This window comes from Megascapheus bottae, chromosome 10 (assembly GCF_031878675.1).
Source record: "Megascapheus bottae isolate mThoBot1 chromosome 10, mThoBot2.hap1, whole genome shotgun sequence".
Lineage (NCBI taxonomy): Eukaryota > Metazoa > Chordata > Mammalia > Rodentia > Geomyidae > Megascapheus > Megascapheus bottae.
In genome coordinates this window covers 51,533,938-51,561,908 of record NC_143518.1, presented here as the reverse complement: position 1 = coordinate 51,561,908, position 27,971 = coordinate 51,533,938, and the positions used below count along the sequence as shown (strand labels likewise).

The following is a 27,971-nucleotide window of genomic DNA, read 5'->3' as shown; positions in this document are numbered from 1 at the left end:
TCATCTCAGAGGATACTTGGCACGGTGTGGCAGTTGGTAGATCTTAATATATAGGAAGATCATTAGGCTAGGGAGAGGAGTGAACCTGAGCCCCTTCTTTCAGTGGGGGCACTGGCTGCGTGGGCTGCTGGGGCAATTGAAGAATTCAGATCAAGAGTTGGTATAGATAAGGTGGTAGATGATAAAGCAAGCTCTACAAATAGCTGTAACTCCTGCTTTTGAATCATGTTCAGCCGGTAATTGGAAGGCAGGATGGTTGGCATGAAATTGATAGCATGTATGCTATAATCTATCAGCACCATTGGGGCAGAACAAGGAAGATTGAACATAAAGGAGAAAGGTAGAACAGACGCCGGTTCGTTTTTATTACAGATAACCTAGTGACTAAAGAGCTTGCTGTCTGACTACTGTGACCTTAAGCAAGTCATTGATGCTCTCTGGGACAGCCAACCTTTCAAAATGAAGACAATACTACTACTTATCCTGTCAAGATAATGGAAGATTGTACATTCTTTTTTTTTTTTTTTGCCAGTCCTGGGCTTGAGCTCAGGGCCTGAGCACTGTCCTTGGATTTTCTCAAGGCTAGAGCTCTGCCACTTGAGCCTCAGCACCACTTCTGGCTTTTTTTTTTTTCAATGTATGTGGTACCGAGGAATCGAACCTGGGTCTTCATGCATGCTAGGCAAGCACTTTAACCACTAGGCCAAACTCCCGGCCCAGATTGTACATTCTTAAGGCTGTAAGTAGCATCTTACTTTTGAGGAGGCATTGAAAAGCTAACAAACTCAGAGATAACTGAGTTAGGCCAGGTTAAGAAATGGTGAGGATTGATGGGACTAGTAGGGGAAAGACTCCCTCCAGTTCAGAGCCAGAAGTGTGACAATTCCCAGTAGACCTGGGTGGAAAGTCGTGAACTCTGCCTTCAGAAGAGTGGCCTTGGTGAGCTCACTTGGTTGCCTCACTTCTTTTTCTGTTGGATAGAAGACTTAAGAGCACATTCTTCACCCCAGTGAAGCTTGTGTTATTTTTTCTCCTTCTATCTTTCCATGAGCCCTAGCCTGATGGAATGGGAATGGCCATGAGTGTCCTGGTGCCACTCAAGCTCTACCCCACTACCCACGTAACTGGGATTCTGTTTTCTGAGATATTAAGAAGGGGATAATCATAGTACTTGCTTCATTGGGTGGTTATTAGTGTTCACTAAGATCATACACTAAAATACCAAATCCAGGGCAAGAATTGTAGACACCAAAATCGTAGTGAGTCATCATAGTTTCAGATACGAGAGTAAAATTTATGCTGTTCCTTAAAAAAATTCTCACCAAAGAAGGCCTGGCAGATGGGTGGTTAAAGAACAGGGGAGGTGTCAGGGAAGGATGGTAATATGTGAAAATCACACGTTTCAAAATGGAACCACGGGATTCCTAAAATCTGCCCTGGTACGATCTCTTCCTCACCTCAAGCAAGTAAGGAAAGTACCTCTTATTGTAGTTTTTACTAGATATTCAAATAACTTCATATTTCGTGCCTTTTCTGATCAATTCTTTCTCATGATTCCATCTCAGCAGACTCATGGAATATACTTTCCCTCTTCCAACATTCATGTTTACAAAGTCCCCCTCCCTGTTTCTTTAGACATTGGCTTTCACAGAAGTAAGTGGGAAGACAAATATCAAGTTGAGGCAAAACTCTATGAACCACTGTTAGGTTTTGCTTCTGGGATTTATGTTGGCTTCAAAGACAGTACATCCTCTCCATTTCCTCCCTGTGTGGAGGATTTCTGTTCCCGTAGAGTTGATAAGGCACGGACGACACCCGGGCTCCTTTCTGTGGAAGGGTTGGTCACTAGTCATTAGGCCATAGTGAGCACAGATGAGGAGACAGACTGTGTGGGGTTTGGATCGTGGCATCACTACTTATCACCTTGCTCTTAGTGACATTCAGGAAATCGATACTGAAGAGACAAATGGCCATTCTTCTCTGAGATTGTAATCACTGGGTCTTCAGCCTAATCATCTCAGATATGAATTTATCTTTGCTGCATGCTCTGGCCTAGCAGTGCTGTAGGTGTACCATGCTGTGACTTCCCTTGAAGTTTCTTCTCCCTCTTTCTCTCCCTGTTTTTCCTCATTAGATACCAGTGCCTAGGGTGCCAAAATATTATGTCTACCTGCAATTTTCATCAGAATACATTTGCCTTGTAAGGAATCTAGAATGAGATACGTATGTACACCTTTCCTACCTAATTACTGTCATTATGTGATCAGATATCGTGCTGCGTCCTAGATATCAGATGAGGGAGGACGTTGCAAACTTGAAGAAAGAAAAGAAATTTGGTTCAGACTTTGATATGCGAGAGGCGTCTGACAGCCATTTAGCTCAGGGGATGGAAATTTTCTGAGGGAAATGCTGAAGGGATATATCTCACTCTCTTACAAATTAAGAGGGGAAATATAGATGTAGTGTTGAGGTAAAACTCTCATATAGCATATCCTCAGAACAGCCTAATCATCAGAATAATAATAGTAACAGCAATTATCACTATAGCACCGTAACATTATCCATTTATCCAGTTGTAAATGTTTTTACATATTCAATTCTCATAAGCCTCAGTGAAGTAAGGTACCACTTTGAAAACAGTAAGAGCTAAGGTATAGAGAAGTTGAAAAACTCTTCTTAAATCTCACATCTAGTAAGTGGTAGAGCTTAAGTACACGGTTCCTGAGCCCATTTCTTTAATTATTCCTTTGAATAGTTCTAGGATGTGGAACTGAAGTACATTCCTCCTCAGTCTAGAGTGTGAGGATTGCGTGACCAGATGTGGGAATCAGGGATATGAGAATAATGGTACCAAGTTCCAAACAACGTATCATAGAAGTGATTCAGGAGGGTTGCACTTTGCAGTCAGTTGGTGTGTAGATACCAAGGGATGGGGAGGAAGAAGACTGCTATTTTAACCCACATCACTGACTAGGTGAATGGGTGTGGGGTCTATCTGGGCTACTGCTTTTGTGCTACCCTCATTATGTTACAAATATTGATCTAGAAACAATGTCCTACAATAGGTGACTTCCCCTTGTGCTCATGGAAAATTGACTTTGTCTTGCCAATGTGTTCTATCTCCTTAATTCATGGCTACCTGATGAACTCATCCTACTCTATTCATCCACCTCATTGCAGACTGAATCCAGTGTGCATTGGAAGAGTATTGCCACCCATCCCTTGAGCTTTAAACTTGTCCCTGCATCCTCTGCCTAATTCTGTTATTTATCAGTCAGACTTACTTTGTCACTTGTATTGCTTTTTGCCCCATTTAAGTTGTGGAGATTAAATTCAGAGCACAAACTGCTCTTTATTTTGAGTGTTCACAGAATTTTTTGATGTCTACATGTTACATTTGTGTGCAGTAGTGTCATATTCAATTCCCGTTCATTTTGGTGATAACTTGAGGACATCCTTCTACAAAGCATCCTTTTACAAAGCATTCATTTAACATCATTATTAGTGCAATGAATGTTTTTCTTTGTGATATTTCATCCAGGCATACAGCGTATTTATTAACTGTAAAGAATGGTTTTCATTGTGATATTTCACAGAGGCATATGACACATTTGCACTCTAGTTATAGGCACATCTGCCTTGTGGTAGGCCTGCAAGCTTACCCACCGTCTGCACAGACACTCAACCCTAAACTCTTACATAATTTTACAGAATTCTCTGATATTGTTGAGGTGATTCTTTTTTTGGGGGGGGATGTGAACACTTTTACCATATTTTGAAATTATTTTCAGGTAGTTTTACAAAGCAATAGCAAGATTTTATTTTAAAAAATGGAAATCAAGTTTAGGTCAACTACTGAAAGCTGAAAGGGAAAATAAATCTGGATTCTTTGTGTGTGTGTGTGTGTGTGTGTGTGTGTGTGTGTGTGTGAGCTTGAACTTGGTCTGAGTACTGTCTGAGCACTTCAGCTCAAGGCTACCCCCCTACCTTGGAGCCAAGCCTGACTTCCTTTTCTTTTTTTTTCATATATTTTTTAATTGTAATTAATAGAAGGGTTACATGATATTTGCCAGATAGATGGTGCATTAATTCCCATACATTGATACCCTTTCACATGTCTTGGTCCCCATTTCCCTCCCCCCTGCTGAGGTGATTCTTAATGAACAAAATTAATATTCTGTATCTGAGAGGAATACAGTTATCCAGCAGGGTAAAAGTTGAGATGCGCTCTCCAGTTGTCATGCTTGGAAATAGTGCCTCATTCCTTAGCACAGTGGATAACTTGGCTAGAATCTGCCATCTTAAATTCTCCACCCTCACTTTCCATGACCGTGAAACAGCACAAGTCATTGTTCCTTCATCCATTCCAGGAAGCTCTTCACAAATGCATCTGACTTCACTACGGGCTTCTTAGTGCTGCATGTGTCTTTATCTAGACCCTCATCCTATCAGCAGGGGACCACCATCACACCATCCTTTTTTGTATTTTACTTTCGCATAGCCAGTGTGACTGCATTTAGCTAGAGTCTTGCATTAATTAGATAACTGATAGTAGAAGGATGGGTGAATTAACAGCAATATCAGCCTCTCCTGGGAGCTTGTTAGACATGTAGGACTTTGGGTTCCACACTACTGATTCAGAATTTACTTTTGGACAAGATTTCTTTGGAGCCTTGCATACATAATTAGAACTTGGGTGCTGGCCAGTCTGGGTACTCAAGGATCCTTGTCCCTGACTGACCTGCTGGTTTCTCCTGGGTTGTGATTAATGGGGGAGTGAGTGAGAAGCAGTCATTTAGGTTGTTTGTTGCAATATCATAGTCCAGATTCTTCAGTTGGGATCGGGAAACCATACTGACATGAGAGAGATAAGGAGAAATGGACATACAGGGAGCCAGGCATCACAATAGCCTAGATGCCATTGTGATATGTTGTCAGGCTAATGTAAACTTGCATTTGTTAATGCTACTTTTCTAGTTGACAACTGACTTAAAAATTCCTAGCAGTTAATTGCTATAACAATATATTACCAAGGTTCATTTATTATTATTATTATTATTATTATTACTATTACTATTATTTTTCCGGTCGTGGAGCTTGAACTCTGGGCATGGGTGCTGTCCCTGACCTTTTCAGCTAAAGGATACCACCCTACACCTTGAGCCACAGCACTACTTCCTGTTTTTTGGTGGCTAATTGTGGATAAGAGTCTCATGGACTTTAGTGCCCGGGATGGCTTTGAACCTCAATCCTCAGATCTCAGCCTCCTGAGTAGCTAGGATTATAGGCGTGAGCCTCTGTTTCTGACGAGGCTGCAGTTCAGATTAGGAATCTTGCTTGTACTCTGAAGTTTTCCTGTGAAAATTGAAAGGAAAACCTATTTGTCTTCAGTGGGACAGGTACAAAGCACATGTATCCAGTCTTGAATTCAGAGCCTCATATTCTTGTTCAGCTTTTTTGCTCAATAATACTCTACCACCTGATGAAGACCTAGAAGAAAACACATGAGTTACACGAGTATCCAGGCAAAGGCACTGGCTAGAGGCATGTATAAGGACTCAAGGAACAGGAAGGAGAATGTGACTGATCAAAAGGTGACCAGGAGGAGTGGGACAGGAGATGAGTGTAAAAGAGAGAACTTTGTGTCAGTCACAGTGTAATATGTTGGTTTTCATCTCAGATGGAGGATGCAGAAAGCTGTTGAGCTGAGAAGTGGCTTTGTTCAGTGGTGAAGCAGAAGCAGAAACCAGTTGGAGGACATATAGCAACCCAGAGCCAACTTGCCACTCTTTTCTGCTCTTTCTCTACCCCTAAGTTACTCCCCTGTCACAGATGGGGAACAACTCCTGGCTGGGCTTTGGAGGGTCAGGAAGAGAGCTGAAGTTGAGGATTTTACAATAGCCATAATTGCTGATGCCTTATCTGAAGATGGCTGCGCTAATTAAGTGTTCATTTCCATGAAGCTGTTTGGCATTCTGCATTGTTAGTCTTGCACAATTCAATTTTTTTTCAAACACAGCACACCAATAATTACACAGAAGAGCCTTCATTTCATTGATTCTGAATAAAAGGTGCACATGGCTCTTCATTAAGTTTCTCTTTTTTTATATGACTACAGTCATAGTCTTTGAGAAGCATCTTTAACCCACCTTGAATGAGAAGGGGAACATGGTTTTGATTGCCCACAAAAAGATACTCGTAGCTGAAGACTGAGAGAATAATTCATGTCACGTTGCTGTGCTACCTTAATGAATACAGAAAATATTGTAGCTGATGCATTATTGAAGACATGCATGGCTGAGCTTCGGCATACACAATGTGAGCATGAACTTATTAGCATTTCAGGTTGATACCTTTTTAGATTTAATTAGATTTCAGGCTTCCATCGATTTATTAACTGAATTTCTCACTGCTTAAAAGGTGTAATATGTTCATGACAGTAGCTTTTCATCACTCTCTTCTCATTTCCTCATGCGTTCAAGCACATCCCAGCTTCCTTCTTGGATATGAAGCCAGAGATTATTTTCCAAAGATATTGCACTGCATAAACCTAGCCGCTCCTATGCTTGCAACTCTTGAGGCCGTGGAGGTGGGTTGTTGGTTTTCTTTTTTTTTTTTTTGGCCAGTCCTGGGCTTGAGCTCAGGGCCTGAGCACTGTCCTTGGACTTTCTCAAGGCTAGAGCTCTACCACTTGAGCCTCAGCACCATTTCTGGCTTTTTTCTATGTATGTGGTACCGAGGAATGGAACCCGGGTCTTAGTGCATGCGAGGCAAGCCCTCTACCACTAGGCCAAAGTCCTGGCCCTGGTTTTCTTTTGAGAAAGGACTTTGTTAAGGAGCTCAGGCTGACCTTGAACTCATAATCTTCCTGCTCAGCCTTCCATGTACTGGGATTACAAATGTGGACCATCACACCTGGTGGGAGATTTTTTTTTTCCATTATTGTTGTTGCTGTGGCAGCTTTGGGGCTTGAACTTAAGGCCTCCCATTCTTTCTTGGCTTTTATACTCAGGGCTGGTGCTCTACCACTTGGGCCAGACCTCTATTTTTTAGCTTTCTACTGGTTACTTGGAGATAAGAATCTCATATATTTGCTTGCCTGGGCTGGCTTCAAACCCTGATCATCAGATCTGTGAGTGAGACCTACAGGGTTGTCTATAGGTTGTCTGCTCTCTAGTTTTATCCCACCTATCAATGTAACTACTATATAAGAATATCATCCTTCCGTTTCCAGGGCCCTTTGTTAGGGTGAATCTGTCTGCACTACTTTTATACAAAATCCACAGACTTTTCTTTATGTTATTCTGTGATGAGGATAACATTGGGACTCTTTGGATAGTGGGAAATTAAATGCCAAGAAACCCTATAAGCGATTCTCAAGGTAAGCTAGAGATCTAGATGACAAACTGCATTCATTTCTAGGTGTTCGGAATTTCTTTAGAAGAGTGGAAATCTGGAATCAGGCGGGGCATCCTATCCTCATTTCCTTGCCTGGGTGTGTGAGCTCAGGCTGTAGCTGGAGCACCACCCTCTCTACCTGGGAAGTATGGTTCCTGATAACCACTTATCAGAAGGCAGCAGAGGTCAACTCCATGTTTCATCGTTTCTTTTAGCTTTGTGCTGTGTGTGTTTGTCTATGTGTTTGTTCAGTGAGGAGGGATAATGTGACCAGTGATCAAATTCTAGTTAGTGAAAGCTGATTAGATAACTAATGTCTGTAGTATGAAGTAGAAGAAGTGGTATTATCATATGTATTCTTTTTTTTTTTGCCAATCCTAGGGCTTGAACTCAGGGCCTGGGCACTGTTCTTGGACACTTTTTGCTCAAGGATGGCGCTCTTCCACTTGAGCCACAGCGCCACTTCTGACTTTTCTGTGTACGTGGTACCGAGGAATCGAACACAGGGTTTCTTGTGTGGTAGCGAGCACTCTGCCACTAGGCCATGCTCCTGGCCCAATTATATGTATTCTTCAATTCTCTGTGTATTACCCTTCTTCTTTCTCTGGTTCCTAAGCATCTGTAAGTTTGTGGTGTTGGTTTGGTATGTGCAGAATACTGGTGAGGTTGGTGGCTAGAGAGTAAGAGAGTGTTTTTGTTCCTTATCGACAAAATATGAACCTCAATATTTTGTTTCAAGTTGAATTGTTATTGGAAGAAGAGAGAGAGAGAGAGAGAGAGAGAGAGAGAGAGAGAGAGAGAGAGAGAGAGAGAGAGAGAGAGAGAGTGAGTTCAGCATATAAGTGAAAAAGCAGAAAAATGAAGACGACAGACCACTTTCTGTGCAAAGGAGAATCCAATACACATAGGACTGAGAATAAAGAATGTATCTGTAAACTTGAACTTTTTAAAATGATAGTACTGGGATTTGAACTCAGAGCTTTATGCTTACTAGGCAAATGGTCTTTCACTTGAACTGTACCCCTAGCCCTTTTTTGTTTTCTAATTTAGTTCTTTTTAAATATCAGGTCTTGCAGTTTTGCCTGAGGCCAGGCTCAAACTGTGATGTTCCTGCTTACCCATCTTGTGTACTTAAGATTATAAATAGGTGCCATGACCTGACTTTTTTTGCCAGTCCTGGAGCTTGAACTCAGGAATTGAGCACTGCCCTTGGGCTTTTTCCTCAAGGCTAGCGCTCTGCCACTTGAGCCACAGCACCACTTTCAGCTTTTCTATGTATATGGTACTGAGGAATCGAACCAGGGTCTTTGTACCTGGCCAAATTCCTGGCCCCACAATCTGACTTTTTTTTAATATATTTTTTATTGTAATTAATAGAAGGGTCACATGATATTTGCCAGATACAATCTGACTTTTTGATATGGAAACTTCCCTCTGGGATATGTAGCATATAGTCCCATGATCAGATGACAAATGTGACTCCTTATGGAGTCAGGCTCAGTAGATTTCTTTGTCCCTGCTCAGACCCATGGCCTAATCTTTGTCTTTGCAGTTGCTTAGTAACAGCCCAAGTGCTTCAGCATAATTGACCTAGGACTACTCTGGCCAGCTACTCTCAGGCTGGAGGATCACTTGTGCCGGGCCAACCGGCAGCAAACCAGGGTTCGCAGATTGGGATTCCTGAAATAGGGGGCAAGGACTAGGAAAAAATAGAAGAGAGACAAACAGATGGGGTTCAGGAGGGCTACAGCCCAAATCAGGAGCCACAGCTTAAGAAGCCTGTAGCCCAAGACCGTAGCCCAGTTTATTTCCAGTTCTCAATCTTAAATACACATCTTTAAACTAGGGAACTGCCAGGGGCTACATTCGTACAAACAGTATCAAGTCTGAAATAGGTTGAATGAGAAGCTATCAAGTCCCAAACAGGTTAAATGAGAAGCTATTGACACAGCCCAAAATCATGATAAGAGCTTACTTCCTTGTGTACTCAATTGTGCGGGTCCAAGGTCACTGACCCCACAGTCGCGGTCACTGACCCCACAGTCAGTCCCCAACATCTCCCCCGTCTTTATTTTAAAAAAAACACAAGTGCAATTTTTTTACTCTTTTCTATACCCCTAATTTATCCTGTCACATTTTCCAAAAATGACTTTGGTCCCTTGGTGTCCCGTCCAGCGGGACGTCAACTAGGGCCAAGAACCTAGAGGGAGGAATGAAAGGGACAGGAGACACGAAGAAGGCAGCAAGACAAGCGTTCTGATCAAGCTGCAAATTTTATTTTTCACACAGGGGTTTATATGCCTCTTCAGGAGAGGCAGGAGGGGGTTGGGGTGTGGGAACCGCTTGGGGCAGGGGGTGTGGTAATGGGATGTTTGCTTCTGCTCCGGGTAGAGGCCAGGTGGTAGGATGTTTGCATATCAATGCAAGCAGGCATGCAGGCACCAAGAATTCAGGGAAGGGGAGAATGTCTCCGACATATCCTCCCTAAACCTTAAAATAAGTGAGGGCGAGGATTTAATCTGAGTGGGGGAACAGAGGCCCTAATAGAAAGGAGATCATGTTGAGCAAGAAGCAAGACACACTAGCTGATGTGTCTGTCTTTTTGCTGAGGATGCCAACTTATCGGGCGCGTCCCGCCCCACAGGAGCTCAGGAGACAGCTGTGCGGTGGTGGTGGAATCAGGCAGGGCAGAATACGTGGTAGCAGCTTCATCTCTCAGGAACTCCAATGGAATGTCACAGCTCCTGCTGGATTGCCTGCAAATTTCTGCGCAAACTGGTTAAAGCAGCTTAACCTAAGGCCTGACTTCGGTGAATTCTCCCAATGATTCCCTGGTCCCTTTATCTAAAGGAGATTGATGGGCGGAGATTCATCTTCTATAACTTCTTCAAGCTGACTCAGGGGCGTTGTCTTTGTACTTGACCAGGAACCTTAAAAAGCTTAGCCTATTTTACCAAGGGGTTGCCAGGATTAGCTATCAGGAACAATGATTTGCTCCAAACTAGAGATCATATTCAACATTTAACAACTGCACAAACCTTTTTTGGCTACAATAGTTTAGTTTACTTAGCACCCATTTGCAAAGGCATTTTTCTGATTGTCTGGGAAACTAAATCTCTGCAACCTTAAACAATGCTTTAGTTGTCAGATCTAAACAGATTAATAGAGACACAAGTCTCAGATCCACAAACTTTCCTGAATTTGTGGCTGGAGTCAAATCAAACTTTACTCAGGACTTTAAACTACCCATTATCACAGATGATTGACAAGTTCCTGCCCAGTTTTGGAAGGCACGGGCATTAGTAAGGCATGCTTACAAACTATTCTATGACCTCCCCGCTCTGATTAATATTGAATGGCCAAGCACGAGTGACTCTAGGATCTGACACCATCTCTGCCATCCACGCAGAGGCTTTCTGCATCTGGATACTTCATTGTCCCAGTAGTGTCTCTCCACACAGGGATAAACATCCCATTGGCATTTCACTTGCTTGGTTGCTGGACTTGAACTCGGGGCCTGGGCACTGTCCCTCAGCTCTCCAGCTCAAGGCTAGCACTCTGCCACTTTGAGCTCCAAAGCAACTCTGCCTCAATTAGCACTCTGCTGCCAGATTAGACACCACAGTCTCACAGGGACTTTGCTTTGCCCGGGGTTGGCTCAAAACTGCAGTTTTCAGATCAGTGAGTCCTACAAAAGGCCACGTTACTCCAATTAGAGCAACAAGGTGGTCGACACAGAAATAGTCTCTAAGCATGAGCTTACCTAGAACTTGGTAAAAGCCAAAGTTACATCTGAATAAGGATTGCTGTTCTTCTCCATGGGCTAGCTGGAAGTTACAAGAGCAAGCTGAAATAGCAATTAAGCAATTACTTTGGTAGTCCTGATTTTCCTTTTTTCTCTTTCTTTAAACATTTAAGACAACTTCACTTTCAAATATTGTTTAGAAACCCATTTCCAATGTTCTTAAAAACTTTTGTTGATACTGGCTTAAACAATCAACACCTTAGCCTTTATTTGCAATTGAAAAACCTTTAAGGGCACAAAGAACTCCTTCTGCCTTCAGGCCCCCTAGGGCTCAAGTCACTCCTCTTGCCTTTTAGAAAAAAGGGCTTTTTTTTTTTTTTTTTTGTAGTTTAGATTACTGTCTTAAACTCCAACAACAGTTTAAACTCAAATAACAGTTTTTCCCTAATGCAAGAACTATAGACATCAGTGCACCAAAAGTCTAAGTCTGGACTTAGTTTCCTCTCTTTTTTTTTTTTTTTTAAATACACCCAATAGCATGGAGATAAACCTTTAAACATTCCTTTAAAATACTAATTACATTATCCACATTTTACCATCAGATTTTCAAGAAAAGACAGACAGGCAAAATTTCTGATGTTAATGAACAATTTTACATTTAAATCTCTAATACATGTTTCCAAACTTTAACTTAAAGTAATAAATCCCAAATTCCCTAACACCTCTGTGCTAAACAGGATACAATGTTTACAATGTAAACAGCTGTATGCCTTGCAATAAAATGCAGATTTCAGCATCTAGAAAAATATTTACCAGAAGAAAATTTTTCACGACTGGAAGAAATGGCTCTAGCTACAAAACTTTGACATAAAGTTGGGCTATTTGCCATGCCCTGTGGGAGCACAAGCCAGTGATATCGCTTCATGGGTTCTTTAAAATTAACAGAGGGGACGCTGAAGGCAAAGCGCTTACAGTCTTGAGGTGCCAGGGGCTACATTCGTACAAACAGTATCAAGTCTGAAATAGGTTGAATGAGAAGCTATCAAGTCCCAAACAGGTTAAATGAGAAGCTATTGACACAGCCCAAAATCATGATAAGAGCTTACTTCCTTGTGTACTCAATTGTGCGGGTCCAAGGTCACTGACCCCACAGTCATGGTCACTGACCCCACAGTCAGTCCCCAACACACTTGGACCTCAGGCTTTCAGATTCCAGGATCTATGTGATACTATGCTCCCAGAAGGCCTTCAAGAAGCTACTATATTGGGCCTTCACTTACTTTACTGTTGAAAGAAGGAATTAGAGTTAATATCTTCACGATTTTCTCCAGCTTTAAAATTCTTTAGTTGCTGAGAATTGAGAAGGTAGGAATTTGCAGTGCCTGAGTTAGTGTACTCATAAATTTGTTCTTACCCATTTAACTCTGGGGATTCTGTTCTTGTGTTAACTAAATAGTCACTTTTCATAAGACTTTCGTCTTTCATAATTTCTTAGCCCCCGGAAATCATCCTTAATGATGGGAGCATAATCAGGATTTTAATTACTACAGTGGCTAGCTGTAATGTTGTGACATTGTGATGCAAAGTGTTCTCACAATCAGGGAAATGGCTGCTAAATGACATATTTTTGAGTTCCTTCTAAGGGTCCATTAATGAAGACACTCTAATCAGATTCTCATTTTGAAGTATTGTTCTGGAGCTGCACAAAGTGTTATTCACATTATTAATAATTAGAGCTGCTACCTAGAGTCAGAGTGCTCTTCTTATGTAACTGCAGCTCTGTGTCCATAGCTGATAGACCAAGGGCAGGACTGACCAGGCCCAAGCAGGTGTAGGTAGGTGTCCATCTCAGTAGATGGGATGAGCACACACACACCCTATGTATTCTCTTTCTCCCCTCCACCCCATGGGTGAACCACATTCATCTCAGGTATCACTGTCATCTAAGGTCAAGCGTCTTGATTCTCATCAGTCTGGGCTATGGGCAGGCTACTGTTCCTCCCCATACACTCCTAACTCCTATCCAGGCTGCTTCCTGAAGGCAAGCTTGATTTGCTTGTGGTGTTGACTATTTGCTGACCGTAGCTTTAAAAGCTGCTCTCTTTAATCAAGAAGAAGCAATCTATCCCTGGAGAATGCAGATAGGAAGGGTAATGAAGTTCCCAGTATCTCTCATCTTAGAGCCCCACAGTTATTTTAAATTATTTTCATTGGCAGTTCCTCATCCATGATGCACTTTTTTCACGTTCCACTCCTGAGAAGGTCAGATCTTGGGACAGAGCTGAGAGGAGGGGGAAAGGGAACTGTTTTCTGATTTGTGGCTCAGGACGATATATAATCTCCACTTGGCTGCTTCATTGTATTTCATATTTTTGTGAGATTTCTATGTATCTATATAATTAAAATTATCTTCTTCCTGTCAATCTATTTTATGCAAATTTTAACTTGTAGTGAAATAGGAATGCTGGGTCTAACTGGTGCCATTGGAAATGGGTTTAACTGGAGCCATCTTGTCTTCATGGTAAAAGAATGTCCCACTTCTCAGGTGATAGTTTTGCCTGAGTTCCCAGAGGCAGGGGCTGTGACAGTTTGCTGGACCTGTCAGTCCTGTCCTTGGAACTTGGAGACTCTTGAGTTCCCTCTGACTGACACTATTTAGGCCCAGACCAGCTCAGGCACCATTACATTATGCCTCATATACTGTGTCTCCTGTCTCCTGGCTCACCACACTGGTCAGCATGACCTCCCACCTCTGCTCTCCGGTGGAGCTGATCTGGTTTGTTGGTATTGTTTATCAGCTCTTTCCTCTCCTGTTCTCATCGCTTAGTTTTTTTAACAGTGTTAAGTGCATTTGCAGGGCTGCAGGGCTGTGAGGCAGGAGTCCACCTAGGAACCCCAGCTCTCTAAGAAAGACTCTCAATTCAACCTCTAAAAATGTGGCCTCTCTGTATCTCACCAACAGGGGAACCTTATAACAGTAGACCGACCAAACCAAAAAGTTAGAAGTAAACAAAGTCTCCCCTAATTTTGACATATCAGTCCAGGAGCAGTTTTCCATGCAGAAGGAATACCTATAAAGGTCATCTGTCACAAGTGTTAGGTGAGGGTCTCAAGGAGGTCCCCTGAAAAGAATAAAAGCAGTGTCTTCAACTCGGCTTTGGAGATGCTTGGTTCTAAGGTGGCATATGAAGTTCAGTCAGAGGCAAGGGATGGATATTTATTCAGCAGGTAAGATAAAAGGTCAGACATGCCTTATAGACATGGCCATATAGGAGAGGAGGGGGGTGTAGGCCCACGACAGGAGCTTTAACATTTGGGGAACTTACACCTGTAAATTGGGGCTGGAGTGGAGGGTCTTCATTAACAAGGGAGTATTCTAGTTGATCATTATCTCAATTATTCTTCTCTGAGGGATTCCGGAGAAGTTGTTATTGTTGCCATCGCTTTAGGGAACATCACTTTAGGGTTCCCATGAGATGGTCACTCCAGCTCCAGGGTGTGGTCACCTCATAATTGTAGGTGATTGGCCTCCTTTGGGAGGTAGCTTGTTCAGATAGACTCTGCTGTTTCCTGGAGATAGTTTCAATGCCCTGTTGTGTAGGTGTTATCCGTTAGTCATGTCATTCACAGAATTCAGGGTGAGTGCAGGAACAGATGGAGTTTTTGGTTAATTGGTGGGTCCAAGCTAGGACTCAATGCTGTATCATCTATGTGGCAATCCCACATATCCATGCTACAGACTCCCTCATCTCCTTCAGGTCACAACTTTGATATCATGCCTTCAGACTGTACCAGACTGTTTAAAATTACCAGCCACACCCCCACACCCCTTCTTTTTGCTGTGACAACTATGGCCCTCTTCCCCAAGCCCCCACACTAGCATACCATATACTCTAGTTTTCTGGCATGCTTGTCCCAGGAGGATGGATGAGCTGAATTTGAATAGGTCAGACTGGGGTGAGGCAGGGTTGTCTAAACAGAAGGGAGGAGTAGAAATGAAGAAAAATAAATGAGAAGCAGGGGTGCAGTTGGGATTCCTTAGGAGGAAGGAGGTTAAAGTCATTTTGAAGTCCTGTCAGTTTAACTACATAATTGCCTTCCTCTACTAATTAAATGCAGAGATGTTTAGTAAACACTGCTAAAAGCCCTCAGGAGAGAGGAGCAGATGTAATTTTAGGGTCTTATTTTGTGTTCCTTCCCTGTTAGTTGCCTCCATTTTATATTCTTTGGTTTCATCTTCTCCCTGTAATAGCATCTTAGGAACTATCTTTAATTTAGGAAGCACTGTTTCTTGACATTTCTACCTTTTCGTTATATACTTGTATAGCCTATTCTGTTTCTGTATAACAAACACACACATGTGAATGTATATTAGATTACACAATTTCTATGCTAGACTCCATCTGGGAAATATAGTAAAGATGGTACAGTGGTAAGAGTATCGGGAAAGCAGTAGAAATGAGTGCAAGCCTGAGTTGCATTCTTCTTTGCTCTTTGACCTTAAGTGCTTTAAATAGCCTTTTAGAATTTTTTCATTTTCTTTTTTTATTGATATCAGCTAGCTGTATACAAGGATGTTTAATTTTAACTAGTCCATTGATGTATATACCATTCTTATTGATAATAATCACCCCTTTATCATTTTCCTTCCTCCCCACTTCTCAAACCAGTCTCATCTACTTGTCTTGTCTCATTTCCTTTTTTTGTAGCACCATTTCAAACTCAAGAAAGTGAGAATTTTAATCTTTGTTCTACAGTCAGTTAATTTGTAAGGATCACTTGAAGTAATAGATGTGGAGGTAGTTTATCCACAGGACACTCTGTTTTCTCTCTGAATGTATGTAAAAATGGATTTCTGAGTATTTATTATTAATATCTTTTGGGTTCATCTAGGACCTATTGTGGTCATACTTCCTTGAGTTTCTGATGACATTTAGAAAACAGTGAAATAAAAAACTATCAGCATGTACTATTCAGAGAAATAAGGCATCTTGATTTTTTTGTGTCAATTGAATATCCATATTAGTCAACTTCTAGCTAAATTATCTCCAAATTTGGCAATTCTGATTTTAAAAATTGAAAGGACCTCCAGGATATCGAAACAAAAGCCATATAACGAATGATTGTTGTCCTTAATGTACTATGTTGTCCCTCATCTCCTTTGCTGTCCCTTGGTTATCTCATATTGTTATAGTATCTCACTTTGTTATCTGATATATTGAATTTATTTGTATTTGGTTATCTGAAACTTGATAGGGAAGGGGGGAAAACCAATACGGGGAGTGGGTGGTGGGTGGGGGGAGGGAAATGGGTACCAAGACATGTGAAAGGGTATCAATGTACGTGAATGAATGCACCATCTGGCAAATATCATGTAACCCTTTTACTAATTACAATAAAAAATGCAAAAAAAATTTATCATGACAGGAGGTTATGGATCTTGGTGTTACCAAACTGACCATTGGACACAGGTTGAGGATCCACCATCTGGTTTGGCTATAGTTAACTACAGGCCTAAATGAGCTAGAAGACTTATTTTTAAGCCTAGCCTTATGGCTGTTGGCAGGAGGTGTCAGTCCCTCACCTCCAGGGCCTTTCCTTGGGCCATCAAGACAGTATTGATAGCTTCTACCACAGAGGTGATTCAAGAAATCAAGAGAGAGAAAACATAAGTAATTGTGGGGAGGAGGGACAGGATCTGTTACAACCTCATTTCCAGGAGAAATGCTTCTGCTGTGATTCTCTGCTGTTCCGCTTTGCTAGTCATAGGACAAGTTCCTGCCATGATGTGAGATGGGGATCCAGGGTGTGAACATCAGATAGTGTGGATCAGCAAAATCCATCTTGGAAACTGGCTACCACAGTTCTATATACTAAGACACAAAATGCATTATTATAACAGCATTTAAGGAACACCATTTGAACAACAATCATTCATCATATGGCTTATGTTTCTATATCCTAGAGATCCTTTCATTTAGCGTCCTACTATATGGCCTTTTGTATCAAGGTTTTGCTCTATTGCAAATCTCTGCTAGGAGAGCCCAAGGTTTCTACTGATTATGACAAATGAGGGAAACCATTGAGCCTAAGTTCCTTTGAGTCTGGCTTACTTCACTTAATATGATTTTTTCTAAGTCTTTCCATTTCCTAACAAATGGGGCGATGTCATTCTTTCTGACAGCAGCATAGAATTCCATTGTGTACAAATACCACATCTTGTTGATCCACTCATCAACTGAGGGACATCTAGGTTGGTTCCATATCTTTGCTATGGTAAATAGTGCTGCAATGAACATTGTTGTGCTGGTGGATTCAGTATGTCCTTGTTTCTAGATGATTGGGTAAATGCCAAGTAGTGGAATTGCTGGGTCATAGGGGAGCTCTAAGTTTAGTCTTTTGAGGAACTGCCATACTGCTTTCCATAGTGGTTGAACGAGTTTGCACTCCCACCAACAATGTAAGGTACTATGTTATCTCTCATCTCTTTTGCTGTCCCTTGGTTATCTCATATTGTTACAGTATCTCACTTTGTTACCTGATATATTGGATATATTTGTATTTGGTTATTTGAAATTGGATAGGGAATGGGGGAAAACAAGATGAGGGGTGGAGGGGAGGGAAATGGGGACCAAGATATGTGAAAGGGTATCCATGTATGGGAATTAATGCACCATCTATCTGGCAAATATCATGTAACCCTTCTATTAATTACAATAAAAATATATGAAGAAAAGTAAACAACAACAACAAAAAAAGAAAAAAAAAGAAACACCATTTGGCCACGTTTGCATTATTGGGCAGAAGGCCACTTTAGCTGGCAGAAGGCCGTTTAAGAAGCTCACTTGTAGGTACACATGGTTGGTTATGATAACTTTAAGAACCTGAGTATAAACACCAGTGACTTATATTCAAACAGTGCTATGGCTGTCTTCCTGAAATAAATGGAGCTTGCACCGATGTTCTTTCATTAACCTGGCTGATTCCTCTGTGTCTTTTACCTAACTGGTCATTTACAAAGTACTGTTACACTTGACAGCTTCATACTTCAAACCCATGGCCTTGTTTTACACCTAACTCTGTGGCTTGCTTCAAGTATTTTATAGTGTGTGGGCTTGTAGTACAAGTTACATCGGCTACACTTTCTCTGTGTGATGCCGGCTTAGAAATGTGTGTGGTCTGGATAATGAGCTTGTGGGCCATTCTACCTGTAGATTAAATAGTGTCTAATTAAACTTTTATATTTTGTGAATAGGGATTATTATATCCATAAAGGTTTGTTCCACTCGAAGGAATCGTGTAGAATAATTACAGATAGGATTTGTAATATAATTTGATAGATCCCGCTGCGAGAAACAAATCAGTTAGTGCTCCTAGCTGATATATACTTTTTTTTTCTAGCATAAGTGGCTGAAAAAGAACAAACTGTCTTTGAAGTGTTAATGGTCCTAAGCATTGGTTGCACAGTTAAATGAGCAGCCCAGAGCATAACACAAAGTGGAAAAAATATGGCCCCTGGCTTTCAGCTCAAACACTGTGGGAGTTTGAAAATGGAATTGTTCCTAGATATCAAGTGCATGCTACCAATTAGTTGCAAAGGTGCTGTTTTATAAAAGAGCCTCCTAGTTTGGTGTTGGCTGTTTGTGTGACATGATCACACTGAGTGTCAGCCATGCACCCACAGACATTACTGGCTTGTTAAGTTATGGAATGAATTTAGACTTCTCCACGTACTAAGCGACCAAGAACAGCAGAGGGCTTGCCCCACACTGGTCTCCAGGATACAGAGACCCTTCTTTCCCAAAGAAGTACTCCCAGAATACTGACCTTTTTTGCTTTTTTTTTCCTGTTCCTTTTCTGTCTTCTTTCTTTTCTTTTTGGTGCTTAAGCTCAGTATTGGGGCTCAAACTCCTGTTCTGGCTCAGTTTATTTCCCTATGACTGGTACTCTATCACCTGAGCCATAACACCAGTCTGGCATTTTGCCAGTTAATTGGAGATGGAGTTTTGTGGACTTTTCTACGTAGGCAGGCTTAGAACCATGATCTTCCTTGTCTCAGCCTGCTGAGTAGCTAGCATTTTAGATATGGAAAAGAATCAGATGTGATTTAAAAAATCTATTTGTTTCCTTTCTAAACTATTAACTCTCATGAGTGTGGACCCTATGCCTCAGCCCCTGTCAATATCTAGCCTGGAGGAGAGACATAAAAATATTTGTTGAAAAGAGGGGAAAATTAAGTTCTTTGTTCTCTGGAATGGCTTTGTGTTCTAAAGGAGCAAGGCTTGTGGGATAATAGGCATAGGATATCACGTTTTCTCAGTTTTTTTTTCTAGTAATTGAAGTAAAAGTCAATATTCCTTGAAATGCATGAAATTGGAAATATTAGAGATTGATTACAATATATAGGTTTTTGTGCATGTGTTCTGGTACTTAGGTCCTGGGCACTCTCCCCTAGCTTTTTTCCCTCAAAGCTAGCATTCTACTGTTTGAACCACAGCTCCACTTCCAGCTTATTGGTAGTTAAAAATAAGAATCTCATGGACTTTCCTACCTGGGTTGGCTTAGAACCATGATCCTCAGATCTCAGCTTCTTAAGTAGCTAGGATTACAGGTATGAGCCCCTGGAACCTGGCAAAAATCTGTTTTAATTTGTATATATTACAACTTCCCATATTGTTAACCTCCAGTAGCTACCTGTGGTATGGATTTTTATGTACATGGCTGAGTAACATATTTTTGGTTTTGGTTGAGAATTTTAAAAATTCAATATAAATACAATTGTAGAAAAAACTCGCATCTCATCTAGGGTGATGGAAAAATTAAATGAAACAAGTCAGCTCTCCCCATGGTAGATCTTTCTGTAGAGTATTGGCTTTGTGCAGAAGATTTACAAATAAATAGAGTTTGTATATCTTGAATACCATATTTTTCCTGAGTTTTCTAATCATCTCTGTTAAGTGATGTAAATGACACATTTTGGCTTTGCATTTCTCTGTTTTCTCCTAGCAGGAACCCATGATCTGTAAATAGGAGTTAAGTATCTAAAGAATCTTGTCATTTGAAAGTGTCCCATAGGAATCTTACTTTAATATCAGCAGCCACCGATGTTTGTCAGATGGAGTAAAGCACCAGCCATGCAGTGGAGCTCAAAGAAAGAACAGGGGTAGAGGCAGAGCTAGCAGCAGTCAAGCATCGGGCTGGTGGACCTCACTCCAGGGTGAATTCCCGTGTCTTATTTCTTGGAGGGACAGAATTCATTTGATTTTCTTCAGGCACATTGCCCTCCCAAGAGACCAGTATGTGGATGAGACATGACAGCCATCTTGTAGATGTCAGGACTAATGATGATATCCGATGGACAACTGTACCATAATTCTGGCCTACAATGTTTTCAGTCACAGCTGGACCCAAAGGGAGAACAGGATTTTAGCTTAGTTCAGGTGGTTGGTTGGGAGAGGCAAGGATGCTAAGAAGAGAAACTTGGGTAGTGCCATTCATATGGACTTAGCTCAGTTCAGTGGTGCAGGTGACACCTTGAGTTAAACAGTCTGCATTTGCTAGGGCTTATTTTGTGCCTGGTATGAGACTCTGGGACACCTCAGCAAAGCTCTTTTGGACAGATCCAAACACGGGAGGGAAACTCCATGGATTCCAGCTGGGTAGAGCTTGAAAGACCAGAGCTGATCGTATCCTTATTCTCTTGTGTGGTTCTGTAATTTCTATTTCTATTTTATTTGTTTGAGCAAATGGACATTTGAGGCAACAAATATAGAGGGACACACCTATTGAGAGTGGAAGGTACCTGGAAATCCACCTGTATGACCTTTATTTCTAGAGAGGGAGTTTAGACTGGCTTCAATATCCCTTTGCTACTCAAGAGCTGTGGTGCTTACTAGAATCAACCTGAGAGCTTGTTGAATCGATGGGCCCCCTATTCTACAGCTTCTCAATCCATTTGCGTGAGGTGGGGGCTGAGCACTCGTATTTCCTGCAATAATGGCATTGTTGCTACTAATGGGCCATACCTTGAAAGCAGCTGTCATAGACAATCTATTTTTCATCATAGTCTGAATGTAAATTAAATGTACAAATCCTTCATTCCTGTAAATATGTTTTATTCATGGGCTTATTTTTGTCTCCTTTGAACAGGCATTTTGATGTTGGACTACATAATTTCTTAATCAGGTAAGTCAGTACTTTTTGTTAAGGTATGTCTGTTATGGAAGAATGCAAAGGAAAATAAATTCTTGTTAAGTATCTTGATAAATGATGGCAATTGGATGCTTGTCAAGAAAATATTGCTTGAAAGGTTTGTGTGTACATACCACAATTACACATGCTTATATGATCAAGGAAATCTAAAGGAGTTTATATCTGAAGGAAGGGATCAAAATCTTAGTTCCTGCTAGTAAGATACTGTAATGATAAATAGGAAAATGAGCAGTGCTGATGTATATTTAATCATAAAATGATTTTCCACCACCGAATTTGACCTTCTTAAAATGGAATCTACGTCTTCTTTTACAATCATGAAGATACAACCTTCATAATTGAAAGACATTATTATAGTTGTCAGTTTATATTCTGATTTATTGGTGGTTCTTACAAATCAGTTGGCTTATGGGGTATATTAATTTCAAATTATTACTAAATTAAACAGAAATTGCATGGAAATATACCAGAATATTAAGTATTTATCAGGATATAAATGAACTTTAAAAAATCAACTTTGCTATGCTTTGAATTTTTCATATTCATCTTGTATTGCTCTAATAACAATGGAGATTTTTATTAAAAGTTCTGTCAAAATACATAAGGGAAGCAGGAATGGAATCACTGTAAAATAAAGCTTAGAAAACCAGAAAGCGTGTGGAATGAGTTGACATCCGCCCATATGCAATTAGATGATAATTATTTCTAATAGCTGGCTAAAATCTGGAGAGTAATTGTGAGTTTTGCATAGGTGTTAGGGAAACTCAGTTTCCCATAAAACATGGACATCTTGTTCCATATGGGTAAGATGCTATTTGAGGAGAAATGTCCATAATTTATTTCATCTTTACTTATCCTCTCTACTAGATTCCTATCAAGGCTTTCCAAAAGAGCCATGAATATTTTGTTGTCTTCTCAAAGGCTTTATTCAAATCTATACCATTGAAGTATCCTATAACATTATGTATCTAAGGAATTTGGCATGAATCCTATGAATCCTTTGTTGTACTTAGGATTAACTTGGTGATGTCCAGAATGCTGTCATTTGTGAAAATGGGAGATTGATGTCCAGCTTTGCCTGAGCAGGCTTGTGGCTTGAGTGGTGGTCTGCCTGTGGGATTCCCACCTTCCTTTCCTTGTCTCCTACACTTGATCTGGAGGAAGGAGAGGGAATGGTTTCATGGCTTTGAGACAGCTGGTGTTGGGGACACCCCCCTTTCCCAGACAGGAGCCTTTTGGGGGCAGATCCTGGAAGATGCTATAGTAAGTCATCATCAACAGTGTTATGTAAAGCAAGCAGAACCTGGGCTGGGTCTAGGGGACATCTCTCTGTCCTGATACATCCCTCAAGTTTTCTTTTCCTTGTTCAGGAGGACAAAACAAATCACCGTGTATTGTCTATTTGGAAAGGAGAAGTCAGTCTCTCCTTGTAGACATCTATGAGCGGGTCTCTTCATCCCACATCACATGATAGCATCCTCAGTTCTTCCAGTTAAGCAACCTCACTACCCCAGGGGTCACTTTCTCATTCTGCTTCCCAGCTTAGGAGCAGGGTGTGGGGTCCAGAGAGAGCTGAGGTGGCTGCTGGCTGCTAGGAAACCCAGTATGAACTGGAGGAGGAGGATAAAAGGGGGAGGGGGGAGAGTGTGGCTTTATTTGCATCTCTCTTTAGAAAATAGGCTCCTTTCCCCCTCACAGTTTGGGAGGTCAAGCTGCTGGGGCTACACACCATTTCTGATTGTCTGCCTTGACAGGAACTGTTTCACAGGAAGGACGACTTTGAGGCCAGGTTGACCAGCATGAACAAGGAAGTGGCAATGGCACTTCTTCAATGAAACTGTAAAGGAAGGCAGATGTAACAGCAGATAGAGAGGGTGGGTTAAGCGGTTATTATTTTTCCTTTTCAATGTGAGAAGCCCGTGTCCTCTAACAACCAGAAGGCATAAAGTGCCCTTTAAAAGGAGAGAAAGCAGTTTCAGGCCAGTGGGAGATGCGGAGTTGACTGCAGGCATTTGCTTACGACCGCCATGGAGGAGCGCTTCCTGGGCTGGCAGAGTAAGCTGGCACTTGAGGAATTTTTTAAAAATATAGTTTTATTGTTATTATTAAAGTGTTGTACAAAGAGGTTACCATCTCATAAGTCAGATAATGATACATTTCTTTCTTTCTTTCTTTCTTTCTTTTCTTTTTCTTTTTTTTTTTTTTGCCAGTCCTGGGCTTGAACTCAGAGCCTGAGCACTGTCCTTGGGTTTTCTCAAGGCTAGAGCTTTACCACCTGAGCCTCAGCACCACTTCTGGCTTTTTTCTATGTATATGGTACTGAGGAATTGAACCCAGGTCTTCATGCATGCTAAGCAAGCACTTTAACCAGTAGGCAAAACTGCCCCCCCCTTTTTTTGGACAGTGTCACTCCTTCCTTTGCTTTCCCCCAGCTTCCCCTCTCATCCCTGCTCACAAGTTACATAGTTCATTTTCCACATTGTATAAACTGACTGCATTTGTTCTCCCTTCCTCCCTCCCTTTCTGCTTTCCCTTTCCCTCTGCTAAAAAGACAAAAACAAAAGAAAACAAAAACAAAGAAAAAAAAAAAAACCCAAAACCCCAAAAGCAAAAACCCTACCACTCCCACTAGGAATCTTTTTAAGGGAAGAAAATAAATTTTCCTTGGTAAAAGAAAATGTGGAAATGTTTGGCATCCTTTAGTTTGTTTTTGTTTCTTGACTAACTACGTTTATTGGCTCCCACGAGCTCTTAAAGCAGTCTTTGGGTTGTCAGGCTGCAGAAATCCTCAGTGCTTCCATGAAAGTGCAGAACACGCAGGTCTATCCTGGTCCCTGTCAGTCCAGGGAAGTAACGTTGACTTTTCTGGACTGATAGGAGTTTTAGCCTATCAGTGCTCTATGTTGGGGCAGATGCATAGACAGAAGGGTATCCTGGTTCTTAGAGTCTCCCACTGAACTCTGGGGGCAGGAAGGAGCTGTCATATTGAATGAAATGTGAGCATTTGGGGTATGGGTGTTTTATGATGACTGGGAAAACTTGGTAACTTCTGTCCTTCTAATCAAGGACAGATTTTCAGAAGGTTGGAACTGCCAAGTCACCTGAGGATGACCTTGGAGGAAGACTGTTGGCTGGAATGGTTCATGTGTCACTGTCACTACATTATAACAAGGAGCTGGGAGCTAGTGACACTTACCTGTGATCTGAGAGGCTGAGAGCAAGAGGATTGCAAGATCAGCCCAAGCAGAAAAGTTCCCGAGCCCCATCTTTAGACAGCTGGACCTAGTAGTACCTTACCTGTTAGCTTATCTCTCACAGGAGGCAGGAAATTAGACCAATCTAAAAAAATCAGCAGGGCTGGAGACAGGACTTGGCAGCAAAAATGCCTGCCCAACAAATATGAGGGTCTCGATTTAAATCCATCGAAAAAGAAAAAAATGAAAAGGGAAAACTGACTAACTTGAAAGACATATAGAGTAAAACAACTCTGTTTATAATGTTGGCTTCCTACAATTTAATTCAGTTGCACTTTGGCAAGAATGTAAAAATTATTTGTATTTTAACATTTTGATTTTTGTGCTTTTCTCTTGCCTAGAATTACAACCAGATGGCTCTTCCTTGCCTTTTGATTTTTTTTGTTTAAGACATAGGATCTCACTGTCTCATCCAGGTTGGTTCCAAACTCGTGGGCTCAAGCAACCTTCCACCCGCTGCTTTCCAAGTGGCTGGTACTATGGGAGCCTGCCACATTGTATCAGGCTATCATTCCACACATTTTAAGGCAGATGGTATGTGTTGCTGTACCCTACGGTTCCTTGTTCCTCAGGTGGGAGAATAGTATTGACTACAGAGAATCTGGAGCCACCCTCTCTGCCCAGTTCTCTAGAAGGTTAAACAATTACTCAAGCTTCATGGCTTTGGTATATTTGTGCCTGTTAATTCGAAAATCCAGGGGAAAATAAAACCCCAAACTCCAAGAAACTTTTCCTGCTCTAGAAGCTAAAATGTGTCACACATAGATTGTATCAATACTAATGTTCCTATGAGTGACTGTATTTTCGAAAAATAAAATTAAGAAAAATCTCTGGTGACTTTGCAAGGTGTTTGCAATGTGCATATAGTTTTAAAGGTAAAGAGCTCTGGGTAAGCTCTGGTGCTCGTTAGCAAGATGAGCTTAAAGATCCAGTGTCTTTAACCAGTGCAGATGGCTTCTGTGCTTGACAAGTCAATTGTTTGACACTGTCCTTGTCATTGCTCCCAAAGCATGAGTCAGGCTCATGCTTCATTTCTGTGTAGCAGGGATCTCAGAGACCACTGAGGTTTAGATGGTGCGCAGTGACTGGTAGGGGTGAGGTGGGATCTGGTGTGCCTTCTGGTGAGCATGAAGCAGTGAGGCTCAGCTTTGATAGGCAGAGGTGCCGGAGTACTGTCCTATGCCTGGCCGTGTGACCTGTTAAGACTGACTTGTTAAGACTAGTGACTGTTAGCTCCCTCTGCCTGTATCATTTCCCTGCTTGATTCTGAGGCACTAGTGGAGCTGCCAGACACTTCAAATAAATTCCTTTTGTGGTTAAATTACCATATTTCTGTATGTAGCTGTGGTAGCTAGGACAGTAACTTGCCCAGTCGTAGTGCTGGAGAAGCTGAGCTCAGCAAGGGGAGTGCATTATCTGTGCTCTTGAGCTATATGGATCCCACAAACCCATAACTCAACACAGCTGCAATTATTTCTTTTTACCACTATCAGAAACTTCCTAGGAAAGGGATCAGATGCTCTGCAGAAAACCAAGGTTCTAGTCTGCTAAACTTCTGTCTCACTGCAGGGATTTTTGTGCAAGTCACTTTTCTTATTTGGACCTGAGTTTTCTTCGGAGTGAGTTCTGCCAAAAATACATTGGAAGGTCCTTTCCAAGCTTTGCAGTCTCTGGTGAGCAGCACTGGTATTTCTAATATTAGATTGCAGCGTCTGTTGTTGAGATCTATGCTAGCCAACACACTATCTATTCATTCCATGTGGTGATTTCAATTTAAATTAATCAAAATTCAGAAAATCACCATGGTATTGTGACAGAATATGGAATAAGTATTTTAGTTGCACTTTCTGGTTCCTAGCAAAGACTCCTAAAATAGAGCCATCTAGAGAATCTTTTGCTAGGCTGTTCACTCATTGGTCCATTCTTGACAGACATGTCCTTTGTAATTCCCTGAGAGTTAGAAGCCTTTGCAATTTCCTGGGCAGTAGGAATATCTTTTATTCTAATAGAGCAAATCTTTTTCCCCCCCTGATCCTGGTGTTTTAATTCAGGGTCCAGTACTTGATAGACAAGTGCCTTACTACTTGAGCCATACCTCCAGCATATAAGACAATACTCTCAAGATGGTGGTGGGTTTCTGCTACCAGAGGAATCAACTGGGTGAATGGAGGGTTGGAACTTTCATCCTTACCCATTCTGTTATCCCCCTTCCCCAGCTAGGTCAGGGAAAGGGACTAAAGGTTTTGTCCATCACCAGTAGCCAATGATGTAATCAATCATGCCTAAACCATAGTGAAGCCTTCACAGAAGCCCCCAAAGAACAAAAATTGGGGGCGTCCTGCTTAAGGAATGCCTGCAGGCAGCAAGGAAAGTGGTTGAAAATCCCGAACAGCCTCAGCCTATAAATACAGGGACTATGGGCCTGGGTAGGGCCCTGGCGTTAAGAGTAGGGGTTACCCAGCAGAAGTGTAGGCACTCTCATCCACCAGGGCCACCGAGAATGGAATGCCTCACAGGTAGAAGTGCAAGGCCGTGATGGAGTCAAGCCACCAGCACTGGAATCCTTACTCTGCCACACACCGCTCTTCACTTAGCAATGCATGTGAAAGACTGAGTGCCCTCGTGGTTGGCTTTTGTTGTTGCTCTGTCATCCATCAGTCTGCAGAACCATCTGTTTTAAAGACAAGGAGAGAAAATCCACATAAAATACCCCGCATGGAGCCTCCCACCTCACAGTCCCTTTGTCCATGTTGGTTGAATTTGAATCTGGGGTGGAGTGTTCACGTGGCCAGCAGGGGCAGGACTGGGATGGTCTCTGTTGACAAGAGGTAGTCAGGAACGCAAGGTGCACTGGAACCGCTTGCCATCCCAGCGGGGGAGGTTGGCCCTTCATAACACATCCCGACTAGACAGAGAGAGCAATTAGCCCTGGTTTCACTTGTGCCCACGCCATTTAAAATAAGAAAAAAACCACTTTAAAATCTGAAAGCCTACGGTGTCTGTTTCTAATTGAAAGGTTACTTGCAGACAATCTGTTTTTCATAGAGTTACATTTGTATGTGTCTATTAATACACTCGGTCCATTGCAGTGAAATCCATTTTGGAAATTAAAATAGATAATTATTCCTGAACCTTTTAATCATTTTTTAAAGCAAAATAATGAGCTGGAAAGCATTTAGCTGAGGAAGTGCATCCGATTACACAGGCAAATGAATCTATTGGAATGAGATGCAAATATGTATTGTCATCCTCTGCCCTCTGATGGGAGGGTAATGCACCTCATTTTGTCTTTGGGTTCTGTGACATTTTCATTGTCATCTGGTACTTCAAGGGCCCAAGGTTCTAAGTCCCAGATTTTGTAT

General features: G+C 41.6%; 1 protein-coding gene across 1 annotated transcript in view; it reads left to right on the top strand.

The window, feature by feature from the left end:
• The window catches only part of Hhat (hedgehog acyltransferase), a 208,057-nt gene that overhangs the window by 71,443 nt on the left and 108,643 nt on the right, over positions 1-27,971 (top strand). The window contains exon 8 of the mRNA XM_090339923.1: positions 21,293-21,328. Coding sequence (XP_090196049.1) covers positions 21,293-21,328 — 36 coding nt within the window. The remainder of the gene's footprint in view (positions 1-21,292; positions 21,329-27,971) is intronic.